Source organism: Schistocerca gregaria, chromosome 4, assembly GCF_023897955.1.
Source record: "Schistocerca gregaria isolate iqSchGreg1 chromosome 4, iqSchGreg1.2, whole genome shotgun sequence".
In the NCBI taxonomy this organism is placed as follows: Eukaryota; Metazoa; Arthropoda; class Insecta; order Orthoptera; family Acrididae; genus Schistocerca; species Schistocerca gregaria.
In genome coordinates, this window is record NC_064923.1 from 722,847,301 (window position 1) to 722,873,404 (window position 26,104).

General features: G+C 41.4%; 1 protein-coding gene across 9 annotated transcripts in view; it reads left to right on the forward strand.

Moving 5' to 3' along the window:
• LOC126267241 (uncharacterized) overlaps nt 1-26,104 on the forward strand; it is a 210,461-nt gene that overhangs the window by 155,008 nt on the left and 29,349 nt on the right. For all 9 annotated transcript variants that reach the window (XM_049972226.1, XM_049972225.1, XM_049972228.1 and 6 more), the window contains 3 exons: nt 1,550-1,726; nt 1,804-1,937; nt 20,459-20,592. In XM_049972226.1, the coding sequence (XP_049828183.1) occupies nt 1,550-1,726; nt 1,804-1,937; nt 20,459-20,592 (445 nt within the window). The remainder of the gene's footprint in view (nt 1-1,549; nt 1,727-1,803; nt 1,938-20,458; nt 20,593-26,104) is intronic.

Consider the following 26,104-nt stretch of genomic DNA (forward strand, 5'->3'; position numbering starts at 1 on the left):
TCACTGTCGTGCATGATACCTTAGTGGACCCAGTTGCAGTTTCTAACTCATTGGGTCAACACTTGGCTGAGATTTTGAGTTCTGCAAATTACCTGCCAGCCTTTCTCCTGAAGAAAAGTGCAGAAGTGCGACCTGTTGCTTTTTCCTCTCAAAATAGCAAAAGCTATAACACTGTTTTCTCCACGCGGTAACTCCAATACACACTCCTCTTCTTGCTCTTCTGCCCCAGGACCGGATGGTGTGCATGTCCAAATGTTGCTGCATTTATCATACCATGGTCTGTTACCTCCTTTGCCTTTATAATCAAATTTGGACCAACAGTACCTTTCCCAGAAGATGACGGGAAACTGTCATCGTCCCTGTTCCGAAACCTGGAAAGGACAAACATCTCTCCTCTAGCTACCACTCCATTTCTCTCACAAGTAGTATATGTAAGGTTTTGGAGCATATGGTGAATTGCCACTTAGCCTGGTGGCTGGAGTCCCGAAGCCGTTTAACATCTGCCCAATGCGGTTTCCAGAAACATCGTTCTGCAGTTGCCATCTTGTTGCTCTCTCCACTTATATCATGAACAATTTAGTCCTTAGTCCTTCATTTTAACATATGCTAAATTCAGTAACATCCGAGACTATCAAGGTAAGATTTTTTCCTAGTCTGTCTGAATTGGTATGGACTATGCGAAAAGTAGAAGTTGCCAAAATAATACTTAATTTGTTTGTAAGTTGGATATTCAGACATGTACTATTGTTGTCTATTTAAACTGCTTTGTGTGGCAATTTTAAATCATGTGTTTAAACTTTAATGAATTGCACTTCACTGTGCTGCTGCTTTTTTGGGATGATAAACTACTGGTCAGAAAGAACATCTACCTTAAAGCCTTTATTTCATATTGCAGTGTAGAAAATCCTAATTTGGAAAATTCAGAGGTTTAAAAAAAAGGTTGTAAGTTACATTACTTCTGTTTCTGAAGTTACAGATCTAGAGAGGCATGTTTCTGCACGATTTTTAATCTCAGAGGTTTCAGTTTCTATTGTTCGCTGATGAGGCTAAATACAAACACGAAAATACACCAGATAAATTCGCTAATATTCATATTCATTCACAAGTTATGGCTGTTGCAACTTTTAATGTTCTAAGTTATATTCACCCTGTGATTCCTTTCTATATATATGCATAGATGTAATGGTGTTGCCTTGAATTCAACATTAGACAAATAAATTAATTTTCGTATGATTAATGAAAACAAATTACTATAATTAATTTTCTTGGTTTAATTTTAAAGTTTCAACATTTATTGCGTGATTACTGTAATTATTGCATTTTTTAGTTTGCCGTAACTTCAAACTAGGAACAGTATTAGAATTCCCAAGTAGTTTTAATTTTACCATCCCTTCTCTCTTTTATTGGAAAGCAAGCTTGGCTAGAGTAGATACCTCATTACTTAGTGTTCACATTTTACTTAATTGCTGTGTTAGAAATCAGTCTCCTTACCTGATGTATTGGTGATTTTTCATTATTTTGTGAAATCAATGGTGCTTTTTTTCTTCAGGTTTTTTGACAATTGTAAGAAGATAGGTGAAGGCTTATATGGAGAAGTGTTTTTCTGTCAATATAATTGTACCTCTGACAGGGTGCTCAAGATTATCCCCATTGAAGGTCATATCTTGGTGAATGGGGAGAAGCAAAAAAAGTATGAAGAAGTCCTTTCAGAATTGGTTATTGCTATGTAAGTAAACAATTGTCATGGTATTGATACATGAGTGAGTGTCCTCCTATTCTTAAAATGTTTTCTTATTCATATAGGGAATTGAGTAATTTACGTAATGATGCACAGTTCAAAACTAGCTGCTTTGTTGAGGTTGCTCGGTGTGTGTGTGTTCAAGGAAAATATCCACAGAGGCTTATTGATCTCTGGAATGAATATCATGAGGAAAAAGGTGAGAATATATTCCATTAATTACGTTTATAACATTTTGTTTGTATCTTGGGCTCCTCAGAAAATGTTATCATCACAAAATGTTGAGTTTTTCTATGATTTCACTGTATCTGTAAGGTTCAGTGTGTTAGGAATCCAATGTAATCATTAAATTTGTACTGTTGTGCTGGTTAAGTGTTTGGAATTAAAATTCACTCAGGGTTCACATGTGAAAATTGATGATCAAAAGAAAATTGGACTAAAATATTTTGAGCCTGCTAGTTATGTGTGCAGTGAGTGTATGTAACAGCTAAGTTACTTAAGCCATAGAATTAGAAAAAGAAACTTCTTCCCTCTCAAAACGTTTGGGGTCAGTTAAGTTTTAAGTTAACTTGTAATGTTGCCGTAATGTTATATGGAAGAGATAAGTTTCAGGTAAGTTGAAGCAGTCAAGGAGATTAATGAAAGAGAAACTGTTGATGTGAAATGAACTTTGGTCCTGCTGAAATCTGCAATAGGTTGAATGGTCTTATGTGGAAAGTTGATGACCTAAAGTACTTCCGGATATAGCTCAAGAAGCATTATGAATGATATGTAGTTTGAGAGTACTAGTGATAACACTCCGAAAATTTGCCTGAGAATACAATATTTTCCAGTAGAATACTTACTATGTAGCTCAATGCATATTATGCTGTCATGCGTGAGAGAATGGCCTGCAGCTCTCAGATGATACCGCGGTGCAGTATGCCGAGCAAGCAGAACTGCTCAAGGAGCAGCTGCGGCAGAACTGCGCTATGCAGTAGCAGGGGACGCCAACCAAAATCGAGGTGCTGCCGTTCAGCACCAGCCTGATGAAGCTGTGCCAAGTAACTGACGACACGGTACAGCAGAGGGCGTGAGTCAATGGACTGCGTTTGCCACAACGGACTCCATTATGATGATGACCATGGCACTGACACGGTATCTTCTTGCACGATACCCACCATTAACAAACCCACCCTTGCATGAACTGTCACAGTCAGCAAGACATCTACTGCTCTTACTTCCCAATCTAACTATTGCAGAGATTTTTTTCCCTTGGCACTGGCCTTGGCACTTTTCCCTCTCTGCCCTACAAACTGTTACCCTTCGTTCAACTTTTGACCCAATCTATCTCCAGGTGAGCATGTATAAATAGTTAATCTTAACTGGACGTACGCAAACAATGCAGTACCCACATCCTGCGACACCTCACTTTAGTGAAAACTAACCCTTATGTAGAGATGGCAGTAGAACTTTGGAGCTGGCCATCATGTCGGTGTCGGTGTGTAGGGGCTCCACCCCTATTGAAACAAAAATTTGAAGTTCAGTTTTAATTTTAGTTGTAGTATCATTTAGTTCATGAGAAATTGAACTGTTCTGCTTATTGTTATTCACAACAGCTGTAAAACAGGAAAAATAAGACATTTAGAGCACTATCTACTAAATTTGCCTATCTACTGGCACTTTCCCGCTTGGTAAGTCTTGGAATCTTTGTTTTTAATATATATGCAAAGATTCCAAGACTTACCAAGCGGGAAAGCGCCGGTAGACAGGCACAATAAATAAAACACACACACACACACACACACACACACACACACACACACACACACACACACACAGAGAGAATTTCTAGCTTTCGCAACCGACTGTTGCTGACCTGCCTACACTGTGACGCTTTCTATGTGGGAATGGCCAGCAACAAACTGTCCATTCGCATGAATGGACACAGGCAGACAGTGTTTGTTGGTAATGAGGATCACCCTGTGGCTAAACATGCCTTGGTGCACAGCCAGCACATCTTGGCACAGTGTTACACCATCCGGGTTATCTGGATACTTCCCACTAACACTAACCTGTCAGAACTCCGGAGATGGGAACTTGCCCTTCGGTATATCCTCTCTTCTCGTTATCCGCCAGGCCTCAACCTCCGCTAATTTCAAGTTGCCGCCGCTCATACCTCACCTGTCTTTCAAAAACATGATTGCCTCTGTACTTCCGCCTCGACTGACAACTCTGCCCAAACTGTTTGCCTTTACAAATGTCTGCTTGTGTGTGTGTGTGTGTGTGTGTGTGTGTGTGTGTGTGTGTGTGTGTGTGAAACTTCCACATGGGATAAATATATTAAAAACAAAGATTCCAAGACTTACCAAGCGGGAAAGCGCTGGCAGACATGAACACCACACACACACACACACACGCACACACACACACACACACACACACACACACACACACACACACACAATTACTAGCTTTCGCAACCGATGGTTGCTTCTTCAGGAAAGCAGGAAGGAGAGGGAAAGACGAAAGGATGTGGGTTTTAAGGGAGAGGGTAAGGAGTCATTCCAATCCCCGGAGCGGAAAGACTTCCCTTAAGGGGAAAAAAGGACAGGTATACACTCGCGCGCGCGCATATCCATCTGCACATACACAGACACAAGCAGACATTGTGTCTGTGTGTGTGTGTGTGTGTGTGTGTGTGTGTGTGTGTGTGTGTGTGTATACACCTGTCCTTTTTCCCCCTAAGGGAAGTCTTTCCGCTCCCGGGATTGGAATGACTCCTTACCATCTCCCTTAAAACCCACATCCTTTCGTCTTTCCCTCTCCTTCCTGCTTTCCTGAAGAAGCAACCATCGGTTGCGAAAGCTAGTAATTCTGTGTGTGTGTGTGTGTGTGTGTGTGTGCGCGTGTGTGCGCGTGTGTGCGCGTGTGTGCGCGTGTGTGTGTGTGTGTGTGTGTGTGTGTGTGTGTGTGTGTGTGTGCGTGTGTGCGCGTGTGCGCGTGTGCGCGTGTGCGCGTGTGCGCGTGTGCGAGTGTGCGAGTGTGCGCGTGTGCGCGTGTGCGCGTGTGCGCGTGTGCGCGTGTGCGCGTGTGCGCGTGTGCGCGTGTGCGCGTGTGCGCGTGTGCGCGTGTGCGCGTGTGCGCGTGTGCGCGTGTGCGCGTGTGCGCGTGTGCGCGTGTGCGCGTGTGCGCGTGTGCGCGTGTGCGCGCGTGTGCGGGTGTGCGCGCGCGCGTTTTGTTCATTGTGCCTGTCTGCCGGCACTTTCCCGCTTGGTAAGTCTTGGAATCTTTGTTTTTAATATATATATATTAGGTGATTGTGAGAGAATTGTACGTTCAACGTACTCTGATTAATCAAAATTACAAACTGTTGTAGTTATGTCTCAGCCTAAACATATGGCACTAGTAATCTGCTGCTCGCCACAGTCTTATTGAATAAATATCTAGGCATTAAGGTTGCTAAGCAGTGTGAAGTGGAATGAGTCAGTCAGGCTGGTAGTGTGGAAGGTGAATGCTAGACTTCATTTTGTGGTGTGATTTTGGGGAAGTGTAGGTCATCAATAAAGGAGACAGCTTATAGAATGCTAGTGAAACCCATTCTTGAATACTGCTAGAGTGTTGGAGATCCTCACCATGTTGGATTAAAGGAAGACATTGAAGCAATTTGCAGGTGTGCTGTTGAATTTGTTACTGGTAGGTTCAATTGGTGTCAAAGTATTACAGAAAAGCTTTGTGAACTCAAATGGGATTCTGTGGAAGGAAGGTGATGGTCTTCTTGTGAGGCACTATTGCAGATATTTACAGACCCAGCTTTTGAGGCTGACTGGAGATAATTCGGCTACCGCCGATGGACATTTCATGAGGGGAGAGAAATTGGGGCTCATATGGTGGTTTGTAGACAGTTGTTCTTTTCCTTGCTTTGTTGGCAAGTAGACCAGGAAAAGAAATGACCAGTAGTGGGAAATAGTGCACTCTGCCTGTACCCAAGGGTGCACATACTTGGGGGTGGGGCCTTTTCATTGCCAGAACATCTTACGGGAACAATTTTAATGCCCTGCACTTCGACAGTAACATTTAGCTGGGGATTGGAGTAAACAGGTATAGGGTGTAGCAGATAGTTGTTCTATTTCCTTAGATTGGTTATGAGACAGTGATATGGTGGTGGTGGTTTTATCATATGCCAGCCCACACTGATTTTGAATTCTATGGTGCCTTTCTCTAGCCAATTCTTCTTTCATGTAATTTCTCAAATAATTGGTAAGTCTTCATTGGATTTCTCTTACACAGACCGAACAAGGAGCTGCTCAGATTGGTGAAACCTTCCTGCTTTGGTCCCCTGAAAGCTTGATGTGTATTATTGCCTGCCTTTAATTTAGTCTTTGTTCCATGACACCAAATTTTCTTCCTGTTGCATAGTTGTTTGTGATTTCTACTTCATGGATTAACGTTAACATTAGTGTTGTATTGTCTGTGGGAACCTATTGTGAAATGTGAACTCATAGATCCACGTTCCTCGACCAGTCAAGGCTGTATTTGCGTGCAATATCAGTTGCTACAATTAACAGTTCTTATAGATAGAGGTCTGCGCGGATGCAGATATATCTGCGGTATTTGTTACTTGGCGGATAAAATCGCAACCAGCGCGGGTCATCTGTAGATAATGAGCATGGCATCTGCCCAGTACGTATGTTGCAATGTTAGTTGAAAACTTTAAGTATATTGACATTCTTGGAATCCTGCAGGGCCCGGGTAGAGCGACCGACATAGTGGTACCCAAGAGACCTGCGCCTAATCCGTTTCCGCGACAGTGTCTTTTGTGTGGCCTGTGAAGTGCTCTCTGCATGGCAAACCTGCCCACTGTCTACCACACAGGTGCCCGTTGCAATTTTCCGCTGCCTTCAGTTAGCGCTTTGTAGTGACAGAGTGACAACGTGCACAATAACTGTCGGTAAATGATGCAATATGCTAGTAACAGTTTAAAACCGTCATTTTCAGCTGCCTTGGCACAAGAATGGCTTTGTTCAAATGGCTCTGAGCACTATGGAGCTTAACATCAGAGGTCATCAGTCCCCTAGAACTTAGACACATTTAAACCTAACTAACCTAAGGACATCACACACGTCCATGCCCGAGGCAAGATTCTAACCTGCGGTTGTAGCGGCCGCGCAGTTCCGGACTGATGTGCCTAGAACCGCTTGGCCAACACGGCCTTGGCACAAGAGCAGCGAAAGATAATTGTTTATATACACGTATTGTCATCATTTAATACTATTACATTGAATTTAATTTTTTTAAATAGCGTTTCCAATCACAAGAGATCAGAGCCGCTACTGTGTGTGCTCCAGAGCACCAATGCTTTCCTGTTTGGAATGGTCTGCTTTAGAGTAGGTATAGAGCATTTCCTGTGATTTAAGAAGTCAAAAGTAGTTAAGTTGTCGCAGAAATGGCACACTAACAATAACTATGTCATTACATACCATAATTCTAAGTACTACTGTCTATTACTGTTAATTACTCATTCAAACCTTAAATAGATGTGGATAAGGAACTTGCGGATGCGGATTGCATTTTTCTTATCCACACAGACCTCTACTTCTAGAGCTGGCAGTATAAGCAAACTGAGAGACTACATTGTTCCCTTGGCTCCCTACAGTTGAACCCACAGAACTGCCAGCACGTAGGATTAACACTAGCCAATGTTGAAAATAAAAAGTGCTGTTAAGTAGCAGCAGTGTTTGTGTTATTGAAACCACGGTTGCCACAAGTTCTGGAAATCAGGGAATATCAGAGAATTTCAAATGTGTCAGGGAAATTTGAAGGGGGAAAAAACTGGAAAAATCTCATTGGTCTCTCTTCATAAACAGGTGTCTGTGACACATGTATAGCTTGTTACACAATTCGACTTACCCCAGAAATGGTCTGCATTTTTTGCCTGTGGTGTATCTCTAACAGATAGGGCCTGGTGATCTGAAGTCCATCATTTCCCACTAATTTGTGAGCCCTGCCCATCGAATGTAGTCCCACCGATCTGCCTGCAGTCTGTGTCTGTGTGTGGCATAATGTGGCAAATTTTCATGGTTTATCCAAGGGCCCAGGACTGTGGTGCTTCTTGGCAGGCCAGAGGCGATGGCATTTTAAAATAATTTATATGTTAGGAAGTACGGAAGAATTTTTACGCTTTGTACTCGTACATTTCTCGAAAGAAAAATCATGCAAAACCTGTAAAATAATACACAAAGTGACTAATAACTGACAATGAACATAGTAGAACCATTGTTTTTTTAGTGGTCACCCATAGTGTTGGTTTACACAACTCTTCTCTCTCTTATACACTCTTTTGAAGAGGCCTACTTTTTTCTGAGGTTATTTCTGAAATCATTGAAGGTATTTTCAATCTGTCTTGCACTTCCAACGAAATGCAAATGTTTCATTTTATTGAAATAAAATAACAGTGGTCTTAATTGAACACACTAACCATTGGCCTTGCTTTCTCAATTTAAAAACAGTTCATTACAAAATATGTTGATGTTAGTACTTCGCTCACACAGGGGAGAAATCTATCATGGGGCCCCAGCCTTTGCAGCATATTTTCCTTTATGCGCTGTCTGTCCTCTTGCTGTTCTTTTTGCCCCCTCCCTTGGGGGACATAACTGGGGTGTTTCTGGGAATGTTTTGAGCTGTTCGTAGCTGAAGTAAGAAAAGTTTCACCACTGTTTTTAATCCCATTTTCCTTTCTTCATTTACCTTCTCCTATCCTTCCTCCATTTCAGTGTTTGAGGCTCCTCTTTTTCTTCTTCTTCCTTCCTAGCACTGCTGAAGGCAGCCCCATGCATCTGACGCATAACAGGTGACTGGGTAACATGTAATTCCCAGCCCTGGGTCGACAGAGTTCACGCATAACCCCAGAAAGGGGTGATTGCCTGATCTGCTATCTTCCCAAATTGCCAATTGATTCCTCTGTTAGGTGCAAGGGAGGGGTGACCTGACGTGTGAACAGTTACCTGAGGCGGGTACACCCCCTTGTGAAGGGAGACCCCAGTTTGAGGGAGCATGCCATCAGAGACGTTGGCAATCATGGGGATTTTCTCACAGTGAGCCAGTCGTCTTCAGAATCAGTGTCTACTCAACATAAACAATTCAAAGACCCTCCTAGTGGCACCATGGTTCCTCATGGTTTCATGTACTGAAGACAGTCAGTCCTTCACAATGGTAAATCCATTCATTATTCAGAAAGGTGTTGATGCAGCAGCTGGACCTGTGAAATCGTTCTCTTGTTTACAGAATGACACTTTGCTTTTCGAGACTACTTCTGGTTCTCAAGCACAACTGCTTGCCACTTCACTTCTCCACAACTATACTGTTCATGTGGAGGACCATCAAACAGGGAATTCTTCCTGTGGTGGTGTTTACGCTAGGCTGCTCGATAGTCTGCACGGGGCCAAAATCCATACATACCTTTCTGATCAGGATGTCCATTGGGTAATGAAAAAGGTAACTACCTCTGTATTGCCAACACACACTCTCTTCCTCTCCTTTGATAGTGGTGCTTCCTTCCAAGATCAAAGCAGGCTGAGAGGTTCTCACAGTCTAACCATACATCCCGAACCTGGTGCGCTACTATCAGTATCCATTATTATTTCAACCACACTCGAATGTTTTGTCGACACCTGTCCAAACGTGTAACTTGTGGAATGGATGCACACGGAAACCTGGACAGCAAGCTACACTACGATGCAGAGCGCATTTCTTGAAGAGTCTGCGACTTGAGTTTGCTAAACATCTGTGTAACGCTATCACGCTTGCCAAATAACCCTGTGATGAAATGCGCTGCTCTTCTTTGGATCTTCTCTATCTCCTCTGTCAACCCGACCTGGTACAGATCCCACACTGATGAGCAATACTCAAGTATAGGTCGAACGAGTATTTTGTAAGCCACCTCCTTTGTTGATGTACTAAATTTTCTAAGGACTCTCCCAATGATTCTCAACCTGGCACCTGCCTTACCAACAATTAATTTTATATGATCATTCCACTTCGTCGTTCCGTACGCATACTCCCAGATATTTTACAGAAGTAACTGCTACCAGTATTTGTTCCACTATCATATAATCATACAATAAAGGATCCTTCTTTCTATGTATTCACAATACATTACATTTGTCTATGTTAAGGGTCAGTTGCCACTCCCTGCACCAAGTGCCTATCTGCTGCAGATCTTCCTGCATTTTGCTGCAATTTTCTAATGCTGCAACTTCTCTGTATACTACAGCATCATCCACGAAAAGCCGCATAGAACTTCTGACACTATCTACTGGGTCATTTATATATATTGTGAAAAGCAATGGTCCCATAACACTTCCCTGTGGCACGCCAGAGGTTACTTTAACGACTGTAGATGTCTCTCCATTGAGAACAACATGCTGTGTTCTGTTTGCTAAAAATTCTTCAATCCAGCCACACAGCTGGTCTGATATTCCGTAGGCTCTTACTTTATCAGGCGACAGTGCGGAACCCGTTTGAACATCTTCCGGAAGTCAAGGAAAATGGTATCTACCTGGGAGCCTGTATCTAATATTTTCTGGGTCTCGTGAACAAATAAAGTGAGTTGGGTCTCACATGATCACTGTTTCCGGAATCCATGTTGATTGCTAAAGAGTAGATTCTGGGTTTCCAGAAATGACATACGCGAGCAAAAAACATGTTCTAAAATTCTAGAACATATCATTGTCAGAGATATAGGTCTATAGTTTGCGCATCTTCTCGACGACCCTTTTTGAAAACTGGGACTACCTGTGCTCTTTTCCAATCATTTGAACCTTCCGTTCCTCTAGAGACTTGTGGTACACGGCTGTTAGAAGGGGGGGCGAGTTCTTTCATGTACTGTGTGTAGAATCGAATTGGTATCCCGTGGTCCAGTGAACTTTCCTCTGCTGAGGAGAGTACAGAGCACAGTTTTTTGTTTGAGAGGTCTGATACATTGTATTTAGAGGAGGAGATAACTCAGCCGCAAATTCAGTAGAGGATCTGATAAGATTTCCATTGGCCCTGGAACTTTGTTCAATTTTAACTGTTTGTCAACACCATTGACAGTAATACTTATGTCACTGATCCTTTCAGTGGTACAATGATTAAATTGTTGAAATTCTCCTGGTTTTTACTTAGTAAAGGAACATTTGAAAACAGTTAGGCATTTCAGCTTCCACTCTGGTAGTCTCATTTCAAATTCTCTCTTATTCACTGGGGACTGGACACCAAGTTTGGTGCGACTAACAGCCTTTACATATGACTAGAATTTCTTTGGGATTTGTGAGAGGTCATTTGAGAATGTTGTCTGTGGTAGTCATTGAAGGCTTCATGTTTGCTCTCTTGACAGCCAAATGGGTTTCATTCACCATAAATCTATCTGTAGCCTTGTGTGTTGTTTTAAAGTTTCTTTCCAGTGGCTGTAGACCATACAGCAGGCTGTTCCAACAGAGCTCCAGGGAGCCGGAGTGCTCACTGCGGCAACTCGGAGCCCGCATGGAGGGGGAAAGTGAACTCACTGCCCCCTGGCTGCATGGAGCCGCAACTGAGGCAATAATCCGTGTTCAATGACAGCTATGACTAGCTGTGGGAGCCCTGTACCTCTATTGGAGGATACCTTTATATTCATTGAGAGGGATGGTCGTCCAGGTGTCTTGTATGTCATAAATCATTTAATTCTGCGAAGAGGTACAAAATAAGACGACATTATACACGTCTTCACGCAGCGCACTACGATCAGGTAGAAGGCGTTGCACGCAGAGAAGTGGTAGCCAGGTGTAAGAACGAGATACCAGGAGACCTAAGTTTAAAAGCGGGTTCGTAATACGGAGGATATCAAAACGTGCGACATAGTTAGTGTTCTGTAATGCCTTTATAATTTTCAGGTGAATGAGAGCGGAGGAAACACAACTGAATCTGCAATTCGAGCACGCTATATGTCGCCCACATCATTTCGACAAGTGGCAATCCATTTTCGGTGGGACCACCCGTAAAATCGTGCATGGTAGCAGTTGCAGAATGTTTGTTTCCAAGGGAGGTGTAGGCAATTGAAGGGGTTTGCCTGTCGAAGCAAACAATGTTTCGTCGAAACCTGGACATGGCAGCGGATTGAGAGACACAGCTCAGGAAAAAGGCGGAGAGCTTTGTTGCATTTTTGCTAGCGCTTGACGAAAGCACCGACATATTGGACAGCTTGCAGTCTTTGTGCGTGGTGTCAACATGGAGCTGCAAGTAACTGAAGAACTCTTGGATGTGGTGCCACTCGATTACACCGCAACAGGACGTGACCTTTTTTGAGCTGCTTGTGAATCAGCGGACAATATGAATTTGCCGTGGGATAAGCTCCATTCTGTAGCAACAGACAGTGCACCACAAATGATCGGGCGTCACCAAGGTTTTGCTTCTCATTTGAAAAATAAACTCAGGGACGAAATCAGGAAAGACATTTGGGCTCTTCTTTGTTTTATTCACCAAGAGGCATTGCGTGCTGAAACAGTAGAACTAGGTGTCGTTATGAAAGATGTGAAGAGTGTGAATTTTGTGCAGCGTCACGGTATGAATCATCGCCAATTCAAAGGTTTCCTGAAAGATATGTAGGCGGAGTATAGGGATGTACCTTACCACAGTACAGTTTGTTGGCTGAGTCAGGGGAAAGTTCTTGATGTGTTCTTTGTCATTCATGAGGAAATATCCCTTTTTCTCGAAATGAAAGGGGAAGAAATGCGCTGTCTGAAAGATATCCATTTCATATCAGACCTGGCGTTCCTAGCTGTCATAACTATGAATCTGAATAATTTAAATCTGTCATTTCAGGACGAAGGGCAGTTAATCGTTGACTTGCACGACCAGATCGAAGTGTTCATGGAAAAGTTATGTTTATTTGAGGGGCATATGAGTAATGGACATTTAATGTTCTTGAATCGACTTGCTTCTTTAAAACTACCTGAAGATATTACTTTCGGCGATTACCAAGTAAAGTTAAAGCAGCTCATCACATCGTTTGAAACACGTTTCCGAGACTCCACTAGTTTGGAAATGGAACTTAGTGTTCAGCACTCATTTTTCAATTTCCCTCGATGACTCGTCATCGTCACTTCAATTGGAGATTATTTATTTGCAAAATTCAACTTTGTTGAAAGAGAGGTACTACAACACGTTAGATTTGTCTCGATGGTATCGTTCATTACAGCAAAATACATTTCCAAAGGTTCACAAGAATGCCGCTCAGATCATGTGCATGTTCAGATCTACGTATTGTTGTGAGCAACTTTTCTTAGCAATGAAAAGAGGAAAAAGTAAGGAACGATCATTTCTTCAGGATGCAACAATTAAGGCCATCCTCAGCATTAACTCTGAGAACACTTTGACGCCTGATATTTCCGATCTTGTAATGAAAAGAAAATGTCAAGCTACAGAGGCCCAATAAATTTAGTATGCAATTTCTTGTAAAACAGTTGTTTCTTATTTACTTCCTGAACATCGTATTTCCTGGTGTAGCATGTCACCACGTCTTAGAAGCTAAGAGTGTGAGGTTGTCGATCATGTAAGACGCAGCTGGCACATCAAAACACTTGCCTTGCTGCCTGCCTCAGCCAGTCATGCCACGTGCCAGTGCGCTGGCCCACTTGAATGGTCACAGCGAGCGACACGGCTCCCTGGAGCAGGGAGCGCTCCGCTGCTCACAACGGAGCCCATGAGCTGGAACAGCCTGCCATAGAGGGTCTCTCCCATTATGAACTGTTCTATTGGATACATACTTATCGAGTACCATAGTTCTCTACATGCTCCTGTCTTGTGTTGAAAGTTGGAAGTTAGTCATAGAAGTATGATGATTTTTTTTAATGTAGTTTACTGAACACCACATGTATCTTTCTACTTTTTTTAGTTGTTGTTTGTACTTCAGTAACCATTGTTGCCACAACTAAGTCATGCTCATGGATACTAGCTTTGATATGGACATCCTGGAAGAGGTCAGGTCTATTTGTTGTCATTAGATTCAGTATATATCTATCATGAGTAGCGTTTTGAATATATATTCTAGATAGTTTTCGGAGAAGGTATTAGTCGTGTTTTGCAGGATGTCTTCCCACACCCACTACTAACAATACTGTAATTTTCCCAGTGGTTGCTTTTGAAGTCTCAATTGATGATTACATTATGACTGGGGAACTTAACAAACAAACTGATGTGTTAAAGTTTTCAGTTACATCAGGAGACAAGTCTGGTGGAAGGTAGGAAGATCCAGTTGCCATTTTAGGCCCACTCCTACTGAGTCTTGCCCAAGCAGTCTCACAAGCAGCTTCAATTTCTCTCTTGTATCTGAGATTCTTGTCTAAATCTCATCGCTATCAATTAGAGGTTTTAACCAGCTTTCTGTGGCTAGTATTAAGTGAGCTTCACTATTTTTCAGGAGCACTTTGAGCTCTGGCACTTTGTTGTGAATGCTTGAGCAGTTAACCCACTAGGATTTTAACACTCTAACCTGTGGGAGACATTTCATACTTCTCGGTTCCCTACAGCTATCATTGTTAGCATTGATTGGGGAGTCGGCAAATCTAAGAAACCTCGGTGTACAACCCACACACTGTCAGCTACCTGAGTAGTGGCTCCTGATGTGCAGTGCACACCTTGACACATTTAGGGGGACCCTGCAGTTCTCAATCCTATGGTAAAAGCCCAAGACATTGCAGCCTTCAGCCTATTCTGACGTGAACAGGTTGATTGCTGTCACATCAGCTGAAAGATAATGGACAAAATAGGCCAACTGTTTGTAAAATTTAAATAATAAATATTACATTCTGGGAAAGGGGGCACATTGTACAACACGGCTGACATTATGATCATAGTTAAAATCACATACATATGGAACATTGTTTTCGTACTGTCTCACCTGGCTTTGGATTTGGTGATGGTAATACATCATGTTCTCCTACTGTTTCCTATTGTACAGGGTGTCTACGACCTCGGAGATCCGGGGAAAACCCGGGATTTTTTTCATCAGGGAGAAAACCGGGAAAAAACCCAGGATATTTTTAGAATTCCGGGAATTTTTCATTGTTTTAGTTTTGAGTTAAAGTATTGTAATTTTGACTAGTAAGAACTGACACACTAACAAAGGATTTTACTGTATCCCGCCACTGCAGAATAATACTTAAACAATAAAACATGAACAAAAGAAAAAATGAAAATAACTTAAATTGCAAAGGAAATGCGCTATATACGACGACGACACAAGTGCTCATGCAAGCTTCTGCCAATTGAAAATGTGTCAAAGGCTTTAGGAAGACTATGTAGTGCTTCATAACAAGAAATTTCCTCCAATGAGTGTGAAGTCGCAACTGTTTACATTAGATTTGTTTTAGCAGTTAACGAGCGGGCTCATGCGCATGCGCAGTAGTCACGTTTGAGTAGTAGACTCTCCCGCTTCTGGAAACAGGAATGTGGCTGTTGGCTGTGCAAACAGTCGCAGCAAGCAGCTAGATACTACCGGGAAAAGATGGCGCCAAATTCATATTCTTGAGGGGGGGAAAAACTTGTTTCACAAAGCGCCTACCATCCAGCGCATGTTTGCTTATCAATTATTCATACGATTTTGAAATGCTTCCCTGTTGGTTTTTGAACATTTTTCAACACATTTTAAGTTGATTTCTGAATGAATTATAAGCTGACTTTTGAATGCATGCATAGTGTTAGGAGAATCCTCGTCGCATCTGGAAATAAACTTTCCACAGACATAAGGGAATGGGGCTATACGAGCTGAGGGAGTAAAACCAAACCGAACGGATGAATGCTAATCACTGTCTGGCTATGTGGTTGATTGGGTTTGCGAATGATCAGCGTTGTTATAATTACTAGCGAAATCCATAGAGTCAGACTACCAGAATGGAAGTAAATGACTGACTGGAATAACAGGTGAGAAATATTAAGTATCATCTTCTTGGTGTATTCAAGAAACGAAATTTTGACAAAAAATTTTTGGCCAGATTGCTACACTAGTAACTACCAGTAGTACAACCCCCAGGCTAGCAGCCGCGTAAGTTCTATTCTGGAAGTAACGCGGAAAATGCGTTGTTCGAACATGTAATAACGCCTAACCGAAAAATAATCGCGGGATAACTAAACTTGTGTTTCTGGCAGGGTTAGTGAAGATAATCGGCGAACAAATTTGACAGTGGCAGCAATAGCTACAGAATTGGTGATGATAGGAATGGTTGTTAGAATGAGGACAGTGAAGAAATGGGGACATCACACACATTGTGGAAGAATAAGACGATTCCAAATTTATATAAAAATTTCGTAATACTAGTTTTCGATCTTATGCTAGAGAAGCTGGTGCATATGAATGAAATGTGAAACTATTTCCTAACATAAAGCTTTTTGCTTGTAGTAGGCCTAATAGGCATTTGATATTGATACTTACTGGATTATATTCTGTCGTGTTATAAAAATGACCATTTGTGCCAAAAGTCTCGTTTATTTGGTGTGTTACAAAATTGCTGCCGTATTAGAAAGGACGATTTTGTTTTATCTAGCAGTGACAAAATAGACATAATCAGATCGAGAAACCACACCAGTCTTTGGTATTATTTGTATTAACAGTTTTTTCAGCATTAGATAACGACATTTCGATTTTTCATGTAGCAGAACATTTGACAAATTTTGATGAGGTAAAAGATTCTTTCACAGAAAGGAAAGCACGCCATGTAAGATTAGAGAGAAAAAAATGCTAGGAGCTAAGGTTTGAAGAAATATGTAATTTCTTGCTTATCTCTTGTCAGTACTGGTTTTATATATCCTATATTTAATTTTATGTCACACAAAACAGCAAGTTATTAACTAATAGGCAATAAAGAGTTCAGATTTTCTGAAGAGTTCTTGTTCTCTCGATTACAAATAATCGCATCCGCTATAGTGTGTTTTTTTTACACAGAGAGGCAGGCTGTCAAACCGGCTGACTGGGAGCAGGAGATGCATCACAGGACATTTCAATTTATACCATCCTGAATATAGTTTTTTTAGTATTGACCCGGTTTGCAAATGTCGTAGATCCGGGGCTGATGCGCAGAGCAATCTGAGCTATAGTGGGTAGTCTCCACGTGACCCGTGTTTACTTTCAGTGATTTTGCTGTTTCCCCTTCGTTTACTCTCACGTCAAATGAAAACAAAACGAATATCTGTGGCCGGGAGCTATCAAGTGAATTAAAACACATTCACATAATTACTAAACGCTGAAAAATGTCATTAGTTTCAGATTTTATTTTGCCTCCACCTTTCTGACAGTCAAGCATTAATCGCCTTGCGGAACAATGAAGTTATTTTTGTCTGTTTGCTACAGAAATTTGACTTTTGCTAATATTTTCCGCAGAGGCAGTCAATGTATTCGAAACGAAATGTTTAATTCCACAGTACTGGCTAGTTTCAACTGTTCGCTGCATTTCAAGTGCACGTTTTCATTTTCTAGCATGTATGGCATTATGCCATAATAAAGAACCAAACATGATATAATACAGTACTGGTGCTCCAAGAAAATTTACATCCTGAAAACCACACTTAAAAGCTTAATATCAGGTCGGGGTCTATGGTACTTCATTGGGAATCTGGACATATTAATGTGCCCTTTAAGTATGCACTTAAAATGTGCACATTTTAATATGGTTCACAAAATTCCGATGCTCTTGCAGTATCCTCTTTTATTGATCTTTTACACGTACGTACATACAGGCTTCCTACGTCATGATATCTATCGAAGTGCGGTGACGCCTGTTATCTGCGCTCTCTGGCAACTGCTGAAACGAACCTATTTCTAACAGGTCGTGGGAAAATATTGCGAATGGTGATTTGAAAAGTGTTACTTAAAAAGTAAATATCGTTTCACGTAAGTTGCGCTACGTGCAAGAATGGACCGTGAATTTATTAAATTGCAAAGCATTTGACTCTCATTTAAAAATCAGCTGTCTGATGACGAGCCATTTAGAAGAATTTCGAGCCCTGAAGATCAGACATTTGTATGATATCTCTTAGTGTAACACGCAAAAAAGATCGACATTATATGCGAAAGCTTAGCTTCTCTTGCAGCTTGAGACCAATATTATATGTGAAAGCTTTGCTTTTCTTGTAGCAACACTATGTATATTAATTTAAACTATTAACTTCCCCTGTTTGTGTGTTCGTGCTACTTAACACTGATGTTGCTGTTGGCTGACTACATCACATGTCCTATGCTTTGAATATCCACTGTTCTGGGCTGGCGAGATGACGTGACATGAGTTAAGAACGGCTTACAAAAGCGCATCGAAATCTAGATTTCAATGGTTCGCAAAGCATCATGCGGTGTTTGGTGGAATTCCAATGTATACTTTTGTAATGCGAAAATACGCAGCGTGCCTATTGCTGCACATTAAAGATATTTCCAAAACGTGTCTCTTTCTCTGAGTTTCGTTTTCCAAAGTGCCGGGAAATTGTACGCCCGTGTACAAAACCATAACCATTCAAAGGAGTTATAGGGGGAAATATACTGTCACCCGGAGGAGAGTGTATTTTTAACTGGGAAATCCGGGAATTTTTTTTCCTTGTCCACAGACACACCCTGTTGTACCACGTAATCTGAAACAAAGTTCTTTTATAGGTTCGTCACACACGAATTCTGTATGGTGAAGCTCATTTTTTAGCTGGCCTATATTCCTTTTTCTCCATCTTTCTGCACTCTTTTTTTTACACGTTGTGCCACACAAAAATGCTTCTAACACTGAGACAATCTCTTTCAATTTATGTGTTTGATACTTCTTTCATGTTGAAGCTTCTTTTGGGAAGAAAGATTCAACTAATCAATGAAGGCTAGTATTTGAAAGAATGCACTATCAAATGTAATGCTATATCATCTTGACTTAACACAAGTCTGGAATTACCTAGCAAAGCTGAGGCAACACCTCCATAGGTTGATGAATTTTGTGATGTTTGCTTTCTATTTTGTCTTGTAATAGGATACTTGTTTACCATCTACTCCTGAACATTTCTCAAATCCTTGTGAATTCCTGCATGACCTTCAGATTGCAACTATATAATTTTGGCTTGAAATCTATTTTTGCAAAGTGCTACTAAATTAGTTGAAATAAATCTGTTTTTACAAAGGGCTGCTAAAATGGTTGAAATAAGTTTCTCTGATAGGCTGTTCACAGCAAGAAATGTTCAGCAATTTGTCAGAATGGTAGTGGCTTTTTGTAATGTTGTCTTTGGTACACCGTCTTGATGTTTCCTGTGTCTATAATAGCACACTGGAGCAATAATCCGCTCCTCCCTCCCCAACAAAGAAATTGGAGTGCTGTGAGGTCGATCAATTACACTGAATGTGTATATAGTGACCTGTCATACTGCATAGCAATGTACTCATTACCTTTTCAGTGTTTAAGAGTTTCACTTCTATATCTGGACTAGAATCAGAATTATACTCATTTATGTTCAAACAGGCACATGTAAATTTCATTTAATTTCTGATCTTTGCAGACCTGTAACTTCCTTTAGTTGTCATACACATACACCTCTAATAAATAAGTTTTCAATTTCGATGTGAATCATTGAATGCACCAAATTTGAAATAAATCTGAATGAGTTGTGTTGAGTGCTGCATTGAATTGTCATGGAATTACTCCCATTTTGTGAAAGCCACCTACCAGTCGGCTCTGTTGTACAAATTTTGTGCATGGCCAGTGGTGTATGGTTGTTTACACTTACAGCCTGGCTGCAAGATTGCTCACAGGTCAGATGTTTCCCCTTCCTTGCTAACCTGTGTCTGTGCTTGCCTTGTTGCCTCAGGTAGGTATAGTAGCAGTAAAAGGCTGGTCTAAAACCCCACAAAGTTTGTTGGTGTCAGTCTGTTACACCTGTTATATCAAACCACTTGTTGCTGCCAGTCTCACTTTTTATTTAATTTTATGTTACATAGGCCTTGTTTCTGCGAATGATCCCTATAATTAGTGTTTTTTTCTGATTCTATGATAGCGTACTAAGTGTGTCTGTGCATGTACACTGCATTATTGATGAGATTAACTGTTACACAAAAACTCATAAAATTATCATTATTAATGTATATTGTCCTCTAGATACCGGCAGATGGGGAAGTAATTGTATGTTCGGAATTTTGAATGTTTTGTTACACCCAAAACTAACTCACGCTACAGGAAAACTAAAGGAGTATCACTTTCACATTTGTCAGTCTAGAAAATGGATTTTATTTCTTTAGAATACTGCTGTTACAGACAGGTATTGACATCTAAGAATATAATGCTGAAATGTGTAAAACAGTTATTTTTGAAAGAAAAATGCTTATCATACAAAAAAATTGTTTTCTTTCCTCAAGTATTGATGGGGCAGTCGTTTGTGAAGCAGTAACCCCTAAAAGATGTAACATACACCAGTAATTAAGAGTTCTAAGCCTTTGAAATTTGAGTCAGCCATGTGTTACGGGATGACGTGTTACAGGATGCCATATTGGCAGTATTTCCAGGCTCAATTATTTGTTAATGTAATCAACTGAATATTAACAGCTTTATCATCAACAGTTTTGGAAACCATAATTTTATTACTTTATAGTGGGTAAGAGTATATAAAAGTTGTCACTCTAAATCTAGATTAAGGATGATATAGTGCTGTTTTGTTCTTTTATATATTATGTATTAAGTTTGCTGTAAATTTTCATACTACCGTTTTCCTCTCTGCTAGTGTCTGAAAATGATTCACCAACTATCTTTGATGACAGCCAACTCTTTCTCATATTTGAATTGGCTGATGGTGGCAAAGCATTGGAAAGCTACTGTTTTACATCAGCTGCCCAAGCATTTTCAGCCTTTGTTCAGGTATGTTTAATGCTCCGTCATTCTGCTTCCACATAAATTGGATATCGGTGTTCATGCAGTACTCTTATAATGTGTTTCCACTTTGATGAAAAGGGTTTGGTGTTTATAAATCAGAGAATGTACAGTATTTCATGAAGCTGTGCCCTAGATTCAGAGATACTTACTCTTCATGGTACAGTGTTTCTTTGAGATACGTTTTTTTTTTTAAAGTGCTGTTGATAAACACATGTAATTTACAAACAGCGGAAAGTCATGTGTGGAATAACAATGTAATGAAAGGATAAATTCTTACTCAACATATTCTTCTGCTCTGCAATTCCAAATTCCTGTAGCCCATATCTCACATTGCTCTTGCCCTGCAGGAACTACAGCAGCATGCTTGAAGTCACTTGAAAAACATACTCCAAGCTGTTCATCTCCTACTACCTCCTTGGACTAGGGCTATTCACCACTACAAGAACATGCTCCAAATTGCTCCAATACACCCTCATAGCAGACGAATCCTGCTTTAGATACCTAGTGTATTTACCACATCTTCAGAAACTCTTCCACCACCATACAGAACCCAGTAGCTTTAATCCAAAATACAGCCGAGAAATTTTCCTCCAAAAGTATTAGTCCCATGAAAGTATAAGTCCTTTCCAAAGGCATTACATTTTGCCCCATTCCAAAATTTAGTCAGGCTGGACTTCCCTCTCTCCTTCTCCTGGTCCCTACATTGAAACACTTTTCTGCCACCAAATTTACCAATCTGACTCAAGCAAAGACCAATGTTGAACACTGCTTGACTCAGTTCACTCCTTCACCCACCATGATCCTCCCTCACTGCACCGAAATCACCACCTTAACGTTCCAGAATTTCTTAACCTCAAACATTGCCTTATCATCATTCCCCAAATCCCTCAACATGTATGCTGACTTCACATTAGGAGAAAGAACTGCAATCCACCACCTGAAAATTGATCCTGGTCTTATAATCCTGCATGTTGACATTAGGCTCCACCACTGTGGTTTTGAACTGCAGGGATTACCTGACAGAAGGACTGTGCCAACTGTAAGATTCAACAACCTACAAACCTTGCCACAGTGACTTCATTCGAGAAGTCCAGTAGGCTCTCTGGCTCATTGTGGCAAGTTACTGTGCCCCCACTGAGAGAATCTCTGCTCCCATAGACCAACACCTTCAGCCTCTTACCTGAAACCCACTATAAAGAACACCAATCATTCCTCTACCAACTCCCTGTAGTTCCTGTTCATGTACCATACGGCACTCTGCTTTTCACTGTTGGTGCCACCTCCCTTTACTCTAACATCCCTCATGCCATTTGCCCTGCCACTATCGACACTACCTTTTCCAACACTACCTTTTCCAATGACTGATTCCAAACCTACATCCTCCTTCCTGGTCACCATGACCAACTATATACTCATCCACAATTACTTCACCTTTGAAGGCATCAGCTACAAACAAATCCTGGGTATGGCAATGAGCACTCGCATGCACCAACCTATTTGTGGGCCATGTAGAGGAATCTAGTCATCTAGAATCCCAAATCCCTCATGTGTCAGATTCATTGAGGACATCTTCAGGATCTTTTTCAAGGGTGAGGACGCCCTATATACATTACTCCAAAACCTCAACACCTCCTCCCCCCCTCCCATTCACTTCGCCCAGTCTTCCTTGACCCAACAAGCTGCTGTCTGTGATGGTGGTCACCTTCTCAATGATGCTACAATAACACCTCCATCCACATCAAATCCAACAACCACAAGCAATACCACCACTTAGACAGCTGACACCCATTCTATACTGAGAAGAGTCCCATTTGCATAGCATAAGCACCTGTGACTGTTGCATCTGTAGCTCTCCAAATATACCAACGGTCTCACAGAAGTCTTCACAGACTGAAATTACCTCCCCAGCTTCATGCAGAAACAGATTTCCTGTACTTTATTTATAGTTATCCACTGCCTCTCTCAGAACCACTGTCCGGCCACACAGGAGCATTACCCTTGTGACAATTACCGCCTCTGCCAGGGATTCAACTACCTCCTGTAATGCACTGAAATGAGGAATATCCTGTCCACTACCCTTCCCACCTCCCACAATGGTATCTTGCCACCTACCAAAATGACACAATATCCCTGTCCATCTTCACCTCTGTTCCCAGCCCCATGCCTCATTGCTCATATCCCTGTAATAGACCTAGATGCAAGACCTGTCAGATATATCCTTCCGCCACCACCTATTCCAGCCTGGCCACAAGCATTATCTGTCCCATCAAAAGCAGGTTTACCTGTGAAAGCAGGCATGGGATCTACAAAGTACACTGCAGCCACTGTGCTGTGTTCTATATGAGCTTGATAACCAACAAGTTGTCTGTCCACATGAGTGGCTACTGACAAACTGTGACCAAGAAACAGCTGGACCCCCCAGATGCTGAGTGTGCTGCACAACACAACATTCTTCACTTCAGTGACTGCATCACAGCCTGTCCCACCTGGATTCTTCATATAAACACCATCTTTTCTGAATTGCACAGGTGGGAACTTTCCGTGCAATATATCCTATGTCCCTGTAACTCCCCTTGGCCCCGACCTTATTTAGTCCCTTTACTTCCCCCACCTGTCCCCTTCCGTGCTTTCACTCCACCACTATACCACCTTCAGTTCCATCGACATACCCACCAGTCTACTCTACTCCTCTACTCTCATCCTTTTTATGTCTAACCTCCCTATTGTGCCTAGTTACCCTACCCTACCCTACCCTACCCTACCCTACCCTACCCTACCCTACCCTACCCTACCCTACCCTACCCTGTCCTTGCATGCTCTTACAGGAAGCACTTCACTGCCACTCAACCCTACCTTGCTATCCTTTCCCCTCCCCACCACAGCCTCCTCCTTACGCCCCCCGCCAAGATTTGCGGCTGCTTGCAATCTGGCGTCTGTGGCCAGAGGCTGCTGCTGCTGCTATATGTGTGTTTGCGTGTGTTTTCTACTTCGGAAAAAAGCCATTTGACTGAAAGCTTACGTGACTCAACTTCTTCAGTATATGGTAAGCAGTAATCAATCCGTTTAGTAACACATTTAATTTTTATTTATGATATATGATACTGATATTTTGATCGATAAAATGTCAAAAAAGCATTTCAGTTGCTCCACGGCAAGGTTTCTGCATTGTGTATTTAAATGTTTCTTTACAGACTGTGATTGGTGACTGAGTGGTGTGTGTGTGTGTAAAATAATCATGTGTTTGGATTGTGTAGTTATAAGTCTCTTGGAATAATGATCATTGTAAAACTCTAAATTAGTGTAAAATTGGTAAGTCTTTAATGGATGTGTTTGTGTGTGCATTCACATGTTAAACTAAAATGTGGACATGGTAGAGGCCCCATCTGACACTCAAATCAGTTGTTGTTGTATATATGTATTGAGCAGTTTGTTCAAACACTAAACCTGCATTGATAAAAAATGGATGAAAAGTACAGCTATTGTGTATTTTTGGAGTAGCAGACAGATCAAAGTTCGAGCATTGTATACATCAGTTCCTGTTTGCCAGTGAACAAGGGACTGAAGATATTACAACTTGTCAGTTCCACACCATTTGCAAAGTGAGCACCATAGGCCATAGATGAGGCAGCCAGATAAGCTAGCCCCTGCGTTATTGTTTGACAACATCACACCTACCTGTGGAATACAGGTACACAAACATTTATTTGTAACTTTCTACACTATAGTACTTACAAATACTGTCTAGTAAGATCACTGCATAGATGCAGATTGGTCTTCTTACTGCACATAGTCTCCCATAGTACTGGGTAAATCCCTGACCTGATGGTTCCAGTCATTGGTGTGGAAGAGTGGGGCACTGAGCTGCCACACTACTGCTCAAATACTTTAAACAGGTTCAAATAGCTATCGTTGACAGTAGTTACAGAGAGATGGGAGTCTGGTACAGGAACGACTAGTGTGGATATCGGCATCAAACTATTTGTCAGATTAAAAACTACAGTAAGCCAACTGTGAAGAAATTATAAATCAGTTGAAGCTGGATTATATGGTCTCACTCAGCTGAGGTGAACACCATACAATTGTGCAATGGAACAGAACACCTCTGCCTCCCATTGGTGACCTTTGCCAGATATTACATGTTGCTGGCTGTCAAGGCATGCTATCCGATCCGAGGTAAAGACTGCGCTCTCTGCTGTCTATCTTGTTGTAGTGAAACTTTTGGCCAACTGCTAAACCTGTTGATCACTGTTTGGCAGTAGCAGAAGTTGTGAGAAGCAGATAGCTGGCCGATGATTCACATGCAGATAAGCAAAATGGGGGGGGGTAACTTCCTGAGCAGTAAATGGCATGACATTTTGCACTTCTGGCAGGCTGACACACTCCTAATATTTTTGACGACAAGAATGTGTGAAGTTGGATTGCAACCTTCCCACTTCTTTTACATGAGTGGAGTTGCTTGGGGTATGCACAACTGATCTTCTCTGGATAGCCAGCTACGTCAATCTCTAAAAACTTCTCCAAAGAATGATGCTAATTAAAGAAAGGAAAATATATATATATATATATATATATATATATATATATATATATATATATATATATATATATATATATATCCCCTCTCCCCCTCTCTATCTCTCTCTCCTCCCCCCCCCCCCCCCCCTCATGAAATAAGTAGGTACTCAAAGAATACTTGTAGTTCACTGCCTATATATTTCAACTTCCTTAAAGAACAACATTAGCATTTCTCACATAAATATTCGACTTCTTGTAAGTCGCCTGTGTCACGTCACATTACACAAATTAGATACATTTACAATAAAGTTGGTTTAACAGCCACAGAAATCATGAACATGTATTGCCTCTAGCAAATTAGTTACAAGTTTTTCCTCTTAATTGTTCTCTTGTCACTAACAGCCACAGTTACAAAACAGCACAGAATAACACAGAAGTTCCTTGGTTCCTGCCTTGTGCTTTCATTAAGACTTCCATGGACCGACCGACAAGTACTTTTCGGTGCCGTTCGACCGCTGTGCCTACCGTCTTCACAATAAACTTCGGACCTGCACACACACACAGGTGACGCGCAGTAGATAGGGTTCCTATCTCCCATTGACATCCAAAATATCTTCTGTTCGAGACGGTGGAAGGCCAAGTGGTTCTAGAATTTTCGCTGAAATTCTCAAAGCACTACATCCTGTGTCCAGGCAGTCCTACGGCATGCTACCACCAGAACTGACTGTAACTGACCTGTGATTTCATCACAGTGAAGGCTACATCTATTGCCACCTGGTGGTGGTGTATGCTACAGTTCAGTCACTAGCTCTGGACAGTGTTGACAGCAATGACATTTTTGCACCACTGATTTGCCAAATGTGAGTCTTAAATTTGGCAATCAAATTCATTTGTTCCAGTTGGGCTGACAGATAGTCGTTAAAAGGACTGAAGAAATACAAATGTCAGTTGAAGACACCTTCAGTCACACAACTGAAATATT